At 38.9% G+C, this 12,126-nt stretch overlaps 2 protein-coding genes across 2 annotated transcripts; one reads left to right on the top strand and one right to left on the bottom strand.

Annotated features, from left to right (window-relative positions):
• Positions 1-111: 111 nt before the first annotated feature.
• On the top strand, positions 112-9,585 carry rgp1 (GP1 homolog, RAB6A GEF complex partner 1). Its single transcript, XM_007233790.4, has 9 exons — positions 112-480; positions 811-926; positions 2,395-2,528; positions 5,509-5,592; positions 6,126-6,275; positions 6,517-6,663; positions 6,813-6,940; positions 8,226-8,403; positions 8,940-9,585. Exons 2-9 carry the CDS (start codon positions 811-813, stop codon positions 9,161-9,163), a joined length of 1,161 nt encoding a protein of 386 aa, XP_007233852.2. The 5' UTR covers positions 112-480; the 3' UTR covers positions 9,164-9,585.
• A 381-nt stretch (positions 9,586-9,966) lies between these two features.
• msmp1 (microseminoprotein, prostate associated 1) lies at positions 9,967-12,126 on the bottom strand. The gene is made up of 3 exons (XM_007233789.4): positions 11,969-12,126; positions 11,301-11,406; positions 9,967-10,800 (listed from the first exon to the last, which is right to left on the bottom strand). The coding sequence occupies exons 1-3, from the start codon at positions 12,060-12,062 to the stop codon at positions 10,632-10,634; spliced, it is 369 nt and encodes a 122-aa protein (XP_007233851.1). The 5' UTR covers positions 12,063-12,126; the 3' UTR covers positions 9,967-10,631.

The raw sequence follows: 12,126 nt of genomic DNA, 5'->3' as shown, positions 1-12,126 counted from the left end.
CTATGCATTTTGCTCAATTGTTCTATAGGAACCCATTCATTTTGGACTCACTCTGGAGCGCCCTCTAGTGTCTGACAAACCCTGAACACACTCTCAAATGGGTATTCTCCTCTGTAGAGCTTGGCTGGTCGCGCCTGTTGGCCAAACAAAACGCCTAACAGAGTTTTTTTATACATATTTTTCCAGACTGTGAAATACTTGCTATATGAGCGAAACAGTAGAATAGACAAGGCAGTGTAGCTTAAATTGGCCATGCAGGGATTGAGGGTCTTTAGGAAAGGTGTCTGTTGAAATGTATAGATTTTAGAAAGAGAAGATCCAGGAAAGGGGTTATGCTTGGCCATTTCACATTCACCCGCAGCTTGTTTTGTTTTTGAGGTTCAACCGGTGGAGCTTCTGGCGAGCTTTATGTTATTTTAGACCTGTGGCTTTAAAATTTGAGCTGACCATCTGCCCAGTTTCTGCTTTACCCAGGCCAAGGTACTGTAAATGCTTTAGACAGGGATTAACTGTGTTATTGACTGTGTAGCTAACCTAACTAACGTTAGCTTAGCTAGCTAACTTCTCTAACTTGGTTACTGTAGGCCACACATTTGGGGAGCTGTTGTGTATTAAACACATTTAGCCAACATGAATGTGTTTGTAATACTGGGTCACTCATCTATAACTGTATATTTTAGTTCAGACGTTGTTTAAAAAAAACATTTTTCATTGTAGTGCTTTAGCTGCTAATTTATACCCTCATCTTTAGCTCTAAAGGGACCATATTCCTAATTATTTTCTTCTTTTGTCTATCTTTTTTCTCCTTAGATGATTGAGGTGGTGGCCTCCATGGCCAGGGGGCCTGTTTTTCTGGCTGGAGAGGTTCTAGAGTGTCTCATTACCTTTACCAACCCGATGTCCCACCTCTCAACTAGTGCAAGCAGGTAATGTTAAATTAATTAGGCACAAGCTACACTGCCTGGCCCAATTTAACTAAGCAAATAATGTGAGGTTGCTGCAGTTGGTCAGGTCTAGGTTCAGCAACAGTATGTGCTGATAGAATGAGGTCAGCTGACTACCTGAATATACTGAATATAGACCAGGTTATTCCATCAATGGATTTTTTTGTTCCCTGATGGCACGAGCATATTCCAAGATGACAACGCCAGGATTCTTGGGGCTGAAATTGTAAAAGAGTGATTCAGGCAGCATGAGATCATCATTTTCACACATGGATCACCAGACCAGTCCAGACCTTAACCTCATTAAAAAATATTTGGGATGTGCGGAAGAAGGCTTTGTGCAGCTGTCAGACTCTACCATTATCAATGCAAGATCTTGGTGAAAAATTAATCTTGTGACATTTCAGAAGCTTATCAAAACAATGCCACAGAGAATGCGTGCTGCAATCAAAGCTAAAGGGAGATTCAGATATTTAAAAATGAGAAGTTGTGTAATTTAAAAGAAGCATTTTCCAGGCCTGGGTAAGGTTGAGCAAATTTGCAAATATGTAAACAGTGGACAATAAATAAAAAAAGAAAAAATATGAATACAGAATAGGGTAAAATAATAAAAATAGGGCATCTAGGAGGGTGTGTCTGCAGAGATGGGGTTATGTCCCTTTTGTGTGACCAGAATGAAAAAGTGCCACAGAGATTTTAATTTGCTTCACTTATATCCAGAAAATATCCAAAAAACGTTTTTGGAAAAGTCATGGAAATGTGCTCTACAATTGTTTTGTGTTTTCCTTTTCCCCCAAAAAATGTGATTTTAGTATATTTAAAAAAGGACCCCCTGGCTGCAGGGGTCCTACTATATCTGGAGTTTCAGCTCGACTATAACTGTAAATCTGTAAAGTGAGAGAAAAATGCTGATTTAATGCTGAAAATGTGTGTCCAAACTATTGATTGGTACTGTACATTTACCTTACCAAAAATACACTATATTGCCAAATTATTCACTCACCTCTCCAGATCATTAAATGCAGGTGTTTCAATCACTTAATTTGTGAAACATTAGTAAAAGAATGTGTTGCTCTCAGGAGCTCAGTGATTTCCAGCACTTGTGCAACAACAGTCGTGAAATTTCTTCACTATTACATTTTCTACCTTAGTCAACTGTCAGTGTTATTATAACAAAGTGGAAATGACAGCAACTCAACCACAAAGTGTCAGTCAGTCCACAACCCAGGCCTTCTCTTTCAATATTTACATTTTAACCAGTGACTATACATATTCTGTCATATGTTTTATGTCATATTTATGCACTTCTAACTTAGATTATTATTTCTATTTCTATTGTTGTTTCTATTCCTAACACTGTTGCGTAAACACAATTTCTAGTCATTTACTGTTATGTTTGTGTGTATGCTATGTAGAAGACTGCTTCTAACACTTCCATGTTGTTTTTTAGTGAGATGCTTGCGTGGGCCAGTGCTCAGATCCACTGCCAGTTTCATGCTAGCGAGAGCCGTGTGGCTCTGCCCACTCAAGGCAACAAACAGGATGTGCAGGCAGAGAGCGACACTGTACTCATTCCCAGCAGAGGTGAGGCCCCCACTAATGTAGAAGCAATTTCACTGTCTTGTGGTCCTAAGGGTTTAGGCTGTACTTTATAACAGGGTTTGCTGATTGTCTCATGACCCTCTGAAGCTGTGACTGAAATGCATCCCTACCACTATATAGGGAGAGAATGTTAAGTTTACTCTGTATCACTAAAAGCACTAGGTTGGTGAAGTTAGTTAACCAATATGTTGTTCATGAAATAATCTTTGACCATTATATTATTTAGAAACATCGTCCTGCAATTAACAAACTGCACAGAAGGGTAATATGTGAAATTTACGGTATCCAGCAGTTTATAACTGTTACTGGCTTGTATGACACTTTCTGCTTCCGTTTGTTCTAATGTTGGTTATTTTGTAATGAGACTCACATTGCATATTGGTCCACATTTAGCCCTTGTAATCAGGTAACATGTTTACTAGAATTCAAAGTTCCAATTCCAAATCACTGCATACAGTGATAAAAGAATACCACCTATGACCTAATGAGGACAGATACACATAAAGACTAGTTTTGTTCCATCTGACTGTCTGTGATGTTAACTAGGTAGTGAAGAAGTCTTACAGCTAATTATTATATAATGGCAATGGAAAACAGTGGGTACATTATATTTCTTCAATCCATTCATTCATCTTTTGTAGGCAGTATTACTCAGTTTATTTGCTGTTGATTACTTTTTACAGCAGTATTTTAGATTTTCATAGCTTTTTTTTATAATTTTAGACAAAAAAATTGAATTTGAGTAATAACCGTAATTCTCGGTGCGACCAATAAATTCTTGCAGTAGTGTAATCCCTACATCAGTCTTAAGTATGATGCTGCTTCAGTGTAAAAGTTGTACCTTCTTGTGCCTTAAGCTCCATTTCCCTTTCTTTAAATGGAGAAACAGAAACAGCCCCCCCACATCTCTTGTTCGCTAATCCAGATCTTAACATTTAGAAGGGCGAAAGACAAAGTTAAAACCCAGACTGTTAGTCTAAGTACTGTATATGCATGTGATGAGGATTAGATCTAGATTGCACGGAGCTGCAGCACATTTTCCAGTGAAAGTTGGGAAATGATTAGCCTTGTAATTCATAAAAGAGCTTCATTGAACATTTACATGTGTAAGAGCTTTGTTGTTCATAAATGGACTCTGATTGCAGCTTTTTACTGCTTATTAAGGCCTAACATGCAGCATGTGACACAGTTGGACAGTTTGGTTTGTATATACAGGTGCTGGTCAACGAATTAGAATAATTTGAAATTGTGCAATCATGAAATTCTTTGAATGCATTTTTTGTGCAGAAAGCAAATCAGGTGTTCACCGCACCTGTCCTACTCGTTAGACTAATCACAGAACTCGTTACCTGGAAAACAATTTGCTCAGCTGAGCTTTCCAAAAGGCCCATTTAGGCCATATAACTGTGACACTGTTGTTTTATAGAATTAGAATAATGGAGAAACCGATTCATTGAATTAGAATAATTTTTATTATAATTACAATCATCACTTTCTCAGTATTTTGTGGCTGCCCCCTTGGCTTGTATGACTGCCTGAAGTCTCCGCGGCATCGATTTGACCAGCTTGTCGCAAGTTTCCGCACTCACAGCTTCCCAGGCAGTGGCGATGTTCTGCTTCAGTTGGTCCAGCGTAGTAGGCTTTCTGTCGCGAATTTTCCGCTTGACGACGGCCCAAAGGTTTTCAATGACATTGAGGTCAGGCGAGTTGGCCGGCCATGCCAAAACTTCAAGCTGTTTTTTAGTGAACCAATCTTTGGTCAACTTTGCCGCATGAGCCGGTGCAAGATCCTGTTGAAATATGAAGTCTTCTTCGCCGAACTGTTCCTCAACAGTCGGAATCAGGAACGTTTCCAGAACATCTTGATATACGGCAGCATTGACAGTCTTCTTGAGGAAGCAGAGTTTCCCTACACCTCGAGCGGACATGCATCCCCAGACCATAACGCTCTGGGGAAACTTGACGGATCTTTTCACGCACTCGTGGTTGTAGGTTTCGCCACCACGACGCCAGACACGAGGACCTTGGTCACCGAAGGAGATGCAGAAGCGTGATTCGTCACTGAAGACCACTTTCTGCCAGTCTTCAGCAGTCCACTCGCCGTGTTCTTTGGCCCACTTCAGCCGTTTCTCCATTTGTTTCTTGTTCAGCATCGGTTTTACTGCTGGAACGCGAGATTTGAAGCCGAGTTCGCACAGACGACGGTAAGTGGTTGATCTGGAGACGTCAGCGCCGGTCTGCTTGTTCCATAAGTCGGTGAGCTCGGAAGTGGACTTGAACCGGTTGCTGACTGCGATCTTTCTCAGCTGCTTGTTGTCGCGAGCAGAAGTTTTTCGGACGCCGGAACAGTTGGTGCGCTTGCTGCAGTTTTTCTTGAGAGCTTTGCAGACGGAAGACTGGCTGATGCCGAGCTGCTCAGCAATTTTAGTTTGGGTCAAGCCTTGTTGGCGAAGGGCTTGAATTTGAGCCACTATTCCGGTTGAGAGGTCGCGCTGCTCACCCATGATTGATTTTACAACTTAGAAATTCTACTCAACCCTGACTTTATACTGCACAGTGAACACTCTTCACAGAAAACAAAAATTCGAGCATTTATTCTAATTCAATGAAACGGTTTCTCCATTATTCTAATTCAATAAAACAACAGTGTCACAGTTAAATGGCCTAAATGGGCCTTTTGGAAAGCTCAGCTGAGCAAATTTTTTTCCAGGTAACAAGTTCTGTGATTAGTCTAACGAGTAGGACAGGTGCGGTGAACACCTGATTTGCTTTCTGCACAAAAAATGCATTCAAAGAATTTCATGATTGCAATATTTCAAATTATTCTAATTCGTTGACCAGCACCTGTACAGTAATGGGCTTTTCAATGCTTTTTATTCGCTTTGCCATTGTTTTTTTTTGTTTTGTTTTTTTTGCTGTGTTTATTTGTTTCGAGTTTTTAAACTCTCATTTTTTCATTTAGGCGAGCGGGGTCAATGCATGCTGGACACTCCACCAAAAATACTGTTCTGTGACCTGAGGCTGGACCCTGGAGAAAGCAAAACCTGTAAGCAATCTGTTTTAATATGGACATAGAACTTATAAAACTGGCACAGACACACAGACACACACACATACAATTTCCTCAGTGTGAACTACCACAACAAATATCAAGTGATATGTTACACAGCAGTTACGCAGTGGTTTTCAACCCTTTCCAGACTTTATTTTAGTGGCATGGCTACTGTATTTAAATTTCTATTCTTGCATTGTAACCTGCATTACATTTTTAGACAGAGTCTACATAAATGTTCTATAGATTTCACAGCCAGCAATAATTTCTGGGTGTGGCTTTTAGATTAACTTTGGATTTAGCAGCTAAAGGTGCAAAACATTTTTTTTTTCATTGGTGAAAGCTGAACTTGTGTTTCTTTGTATTTTATTGCACTTAATTGGATGATTGAAAACATTTAAATGTAAAAGTGAATAAATTGGGAACGGGCAAATACTGTTTTAGGAAAAACAAGTTTTATTTATTTACTGTCTTCAGTCACACCTACTTGATGCATAGTTAATTCATCCACTTATGTCTTTATACAGATTCTTACAGTGAACTTGTCCCCATGGACGGCCCTCCTAGTTTTCGTGGTCAGGCAGTGAAATACGTCTACAAGCTGACGATAGGCTGCCAGCGGGTGAACTCTCCTATCAAACTGCTGCGAGTTCCTTTCAGAGTGCTTGTGCTGCATGGTAAGGGTTATATACTATTTATTCCATAAGCTCATTTCCTAGCATTTTGTCAGAATTATATGGGAATTATAGGGTTTGCTTTATATAATACAAAACCTGGGGGAAAATGTAAAATTTTAATAGAGTATTTTGAGTTTGTCATTGGTTTTGTTGTAATGTTGTCATACCAGTCATAGTAATTCTATAGTAATGGTGCATTATGAATTACATTACAATCTGTATGCGTATGTGCATGAAATAGGGATGCCAGAGCCCCCTTTCCCGCAGGATGAGGAAGTAGCCCCTTCAAACCCTTTCCTAGAGGAAGAAGAAGGAGGAAGGAGAGACACAAGAACACTGGAACGAGCATTAGACATGCTGATGATTACCACGTCACGCCGATGTCCACGTGAGTGTGTTTTTCATAAATCGCACATAAATCATCATTTGTTTTTCTGTTCTGTTCTATGTGCATATTTTATTGTGTTTATTTTCATATAACGAGTGTTTCTTTCCCCCACTGAGTCATTTAAGCTGTTTTTGTCTCTGCTTCCACAGATCTCTTTAATATTACGAATATGAGAGGGAAGGTGGCCAAATTCTGTATCTATAAGACTGTGTACAGACTAGGGGAGGACATTATTGGCACGTTTACCTTCTCAGAAGGGGACATCCCGTGTCTGCAGGTACAAACTGCACTTCCTTTCTTTTTGAACCTTCTGATCCCTAGTGTGTTTACAGTGCTTTGGTATTTCCAGTCATTTATTCAGTGAGTGTCATTCAAAACTTAGTTAGTTACTTTAAATAAGAGTGATTAATTTTACAAAAATAGTAATAGATGACCTATTTGTTCATGTACACGTAACAAGACTTCAGTACATACAAATAATATACTGTGAATGCCAAGTAATTTTGGGTCCTCCTTAAAAAGAAAATCTGGAATTCAACAGGCCAATTCCAATACCCCAAAATTATGATGCAACAATCCTGGCTACATTTATTCCCTTTTTTTTCCAAATAATTTATATACAACATGCTCAGTAGTAAAAGCCTTTTGACAGTAAAGCTTTGATTCAGTCAAAAGTGAATTATATTGTGTTAATACTGCTAAAATAATGCTAATACTGCCCATTAAACCAGACATTTGCTAGGTTTTGTTAGCGAAATATGGCATCTTAGACACACTAGGCCTGATGATCATGGCATTTCTTGTGTTAGTGTCCTCAAAAGGTGAGCTCAAATCCAGTATGCATCAAGGTGAGAGCTAGGGAAGTAAATGTTTGTGCAAATGAATGCTAGCCAGATGGCATTTACTATCTATTTTCTTCAATGTCTGCTCTCTTGAAAACAATTTGGACTGCCTCAGCTAAAACAACCAGGAGCTAAACACATATAGATACATTTACATTTACGGCATTTTGCTGACACTTTAATCCAAAGTGAAAGAGGTGGACCAATGTAGTGTTAGGAGTCTGCCCCAAGGACTCTTATTAATGTAGCGCTGCATAATTACCCAGACCGGGAATTGATCCCAAGTTCTCGCATGATGTGGTAACTCACTTGCAGGTTGTGGTGTTATCCACTGTTGCACATCAACCACCGTTAAGAAGGTGAAAGCTATTCTAAAGGCCAACCCGGCTGAACACTAAGAGGATGGGGTATCAGTGTCTGACTGAGAAATATTTACAGAAATACAACATTCTACTATAATAATATAAGAATAACAATAACATTTTAATGGAACAGGTGGGAAATTTATCTCTAAATATCTGTATCATCCCTGTCAAACAAAATCCTTACATGTACATGTAAAATGAAAGTCAACATGCAAAATTTATATTTACAGTAATTTTTGATTCTTTTTCTTGAACCATTCATCCTGAAATTGTTTACAAAATATGAAAAACAAGAAAATTAATATCTTTGCACTCATTCTTATGCTGCATGTGCTTTGTATTTTTGTATTTTCAGTATTCTGTGAGTCTGCAGAGTGAAGAAGAAGTCAATGAGCACTACCAGCGGCGGCCGGCTCAGGCGGTCAGCGTTACGGGTCACGGTCGGCACCTGGAGTCCTGCCTCCACACGGCCTCCAGCCACTTCTCCCTGCCTATCCCCCTTAATGTGACGCCTGGCTTCAGCACTGATATCGGTCAGCCAGCCCTTTAGATCATACTTTCTTTCAGTTTTCTGAACATTTATAAGCCTTTGTTTCATGTAATCACCTTACATGCTAAAATTAAGATGTAGGATTTGCAGCTTATGTTGTTATGTTGACCTAATTCAGGCTGATGTGTCTGAGCAAACAACTGAAGTAATTGTTGCATAATATGAAGTATTATGTACACAGGTTGTTTGTCCAGGTTTGTTCAATGGCTGTTCATATCAAAAGCTTAATCAGATTTAATCTCTACTTAAATACATAATATGTGTCAAAGGTCCCAAGTTGGGCATATAATTATGTGTAGTAAACACATACTTTAAGCTTTACAGGTACACATTGTCGTATTTAAATAATGTCTGTTTACGCTGGAAACTAAACAAATGAGGGATTCTCTAGATACTCTTTGTGGGACACCAGATTGTGAACTCTTGTTGTATTAGGTTTCTGTGGTGCATGATGGTAATGATGGTTACAGGATGAGAACCAAAACATAAAGAATCTTTTATCTGTTTCTCTCTGTTTAGTGACCCTGAGATGGCGTCTACATTTTGAGTTTGTTACAGCGAGAGAACCAGTCGAGTTGCCTACTGTTCTTCAGAACCAGTCAGAGGTTACTGTTTGGACTGGAGCAGAGCAGGTAGATGTGGACACCTTCAGTTGGGACCTGCCCATTAAAGTGCTGCCCACCAATCCGGCACTAGCTTCATATGTTTCACAATTTACAGGGACCAATAGTATTAATATCTAAAGTGTGTGTATGTGTGTGTGTGTGTGTGTGTGTGTGTGTGTGTGTGTGTGTGTGTGTGTTGACATGAGTGTTGCTCATCTGGTATCTGGACGAAATCCAGCATCTCATTTCTGGTCATTTTATTTGGTTTTAACCTTTGCAGTGCAATGAATATCTATATGTATGTACATTTTAACATTTAAGACATCACCAACCTATTTTTCCATATTTATTTTATTTTTCAGCCTTACATGTAATGATCTATATAATTTTACATGAAATCATGCCTGATAATCTGCTCTATTTTTTATGGAAATACTATGGAAATAATACTGTTTCCCAGTGTGTATTTCGATGTGTGAGCACAGCCAGCAGTGTACAGAGATTCTTTAATGAAAGTGTTATGAACTCTTGGCAAATAAAGTGATGGCATCATAGAGGAATATATGTTATTGTACGTTGAATTAAATATAATTACATTTATTTACATAAACAATGCGCAGGCACAAAACTGTGTCCAACTATTCTCTAAGACATATCATGTAGAAATACGTATAAATATGTACATTTGCACTGATAATAGATATGTGATTTTGCAAAGGTTGTGCAAAATTGCAAATAGATTGAAAATATTTAACTATGGTTAAATATGACAAGTGATTATAAACAGCAGCAAAACTTTCTAATTTTGGCCTTTTTCCCTTTAGTTTTTTGCACATTCCCAAACATGACAAAAACTTACAGCGGTAGAAATTGGTGACCAGTTTCAGTTATGCCCTTCAGCCTCCTCATAAATAGAAATATAAAGCAAAAGATACACTCCACACGTTTCCCATGTTTTATTCAGATAAATGTGAGAAAGTACACAAATTTGTGTTGATTAACATGAATACATTTTTATAATGTAAAAAAATATTGAAGGGCGTATTGCTCCAAATGTCAGTGTGCATACAGGTTACATTATACTGACTAATGAAGTGTGATTTATTGTTTATTTTGTGCTGTTAACTTCACATTACATGGCACTATATGAATAGATAAACAGAATCTAGACCATTCTTTCATTGATAGATACGTTCTCTGGGTTTTGTACAACAGACAGCAGTTGAAACAGAAAACAATCAAAAAGAAAATGCTTTTGCTTAAAAAAATGCTTAGTGGGTAATAGCTTGTTAATAACACCACTGCATTCATTTTTATAAGAATTACCAAGCTTACCAAGGTGTGAAAAGGAGGAGTAAAAAACACAATTTCTCATCCAAATGAAAAGTATCATATTTTTTTTTCTTGTTTGTGGAGAGAACTTTCATCCATAGCCCTCAGTAAAGATATACAGGCAGTACCGTTTGCAAGAATGGAGGATAACAAAGAGCACTCACTTTCATAGTTTTATAAATTTGAATATTTTGCGTTACATTTGAAGCAATATGCAAGCTCACACACACACATTCGGTGGTTTAAGAAACAGGTCGGCCACTATGTTGCCTTCTTAACCTGCTAGTTTCATGTTCATGGCTCCATGGCTGGGGTCCAAGCTGTTCCCCTCTCCTGGAACACAGGGCAGGCGCGGGTCAGAAGCCAACACCAGAGTCACCTTGCAGGTTGGAGATTCAACACGGACCTCACACCAAGGCGGGAAGTCCACAGGCCGGTGAACACTGGGGATGGGAGAGAACTGAGTGAGGTTTGGAAAAATCTGAGGAATTATTTGCTCAGACATGCTGTAACATATACACAACTGTTCACAAAGTTTGGAAACACTGTTTTGTTTATTTTATAGCAGAAGGATTCTATTTATATATATACAAACATTTTTAAAGGGTCTTTACAAAATACTATGGGGAAGTTTACCTGACATAGAATACATTTTCTGTTCAATGGAAAATATTGATTCAGAAAGCTGTGTAGTTTAAAACTATCCCAAGAAGAACAATCTTTTCAGACCCAGACATAGAACCATTTAAGAAATCAAAATCACTGTTATATAAATACAAGCATTCCTTTATGCAGAAACATCAATATTTTTTTGCTTTCAGACAGAAAATTAGGGAATAATGCATCAGACTAATTGTCAAGAAAATATACTATGATTGATTTTGATTACTAGGAGAAGAATTTGTATGTAGAAGAATAAGTCGAGTAGATAATGATCACTGACGTTTCACAGCATCCCACCCCAATAGGGTGCAGACAGGTGCACTGCAGACAGCCCTCCATCCATGTGTCTCCCAGAGAGTAGTGCCTCCCCTCATATTCACACAGAGCTGGAGAAAAGAAGAGAGAGATTGGATGGGAAGCAGGCCTCTAATAGACCGCACTGAAACAGTCACCTTCAGCAGACAGTTGGTAGCAACACTTATTATCCAGGTATGTCAGTCCACTTTTCTAAGCTAAAATCGAAACTGTTCTGCAGTTATGCTAGCAGGTATATTTGGCTTAAAGAATGCTTTGTTTATATCATCTTATTGCAGGCCAATTAGCGGTTCCCAATGGATCCTAGTTCGCAAGGCCCACTGGCCTCCATATTTTACTGCTTTTCCTGTTTTAACACACCCAATTTTACTCAACGATGGGCTGGTGACAAGCTGGGGGCCAAGGGGGCCAAAAATGTCAGCTTTGAGTCACTGGAGTCTGTTGTATGTTCCTCAAGAACAAGGCTGAAAACCAATTTTTGAACCTAGAGGGACTTGAGAATCCTGAAATTCTCCAACCTGTTCTTGAATCAAGACCAATAGTGTACTCACCTGTTCTGGAGGATATGATCATCATGTGTTAAGTATGCAGGTAGTGGTGTGTGTGTATGGTGCCTGAGGAAGGGCATCTCACCTCGTGAGTTGAAGTGGCATTCCATTGGCGCTGCTGAACAACTGGCCCAGAGCGAGGCGACAATCAAGACCATCATCTTCTGCTGTCCTGCCATCTCTTCTCTGTGTCTCTGTCACTTGTTCTCTGAATCCTTCTCACAGTTTTCGCGCCTTCATTTA

Source organism: Astyanax mexicanus, chromosome 8 (assembly GCF_023375975.1).
Source record: "Astyanax mexicanus isolate ESR-SI-001 chromosome 8, AstMex3_surface, whole genome shotgun sequence".
Taxonomy (NCBI): Eukaryota; Metazoa; Chordata; class Actinopteri; order Characiformes; family Acestrorhamphidae; genus Astyanax; species Astyanax mexicanus.
Note: the sequence above shows the minus strand (reverse complement) of the source record. Positions and strands in the feature narration are given on the sequence as shown.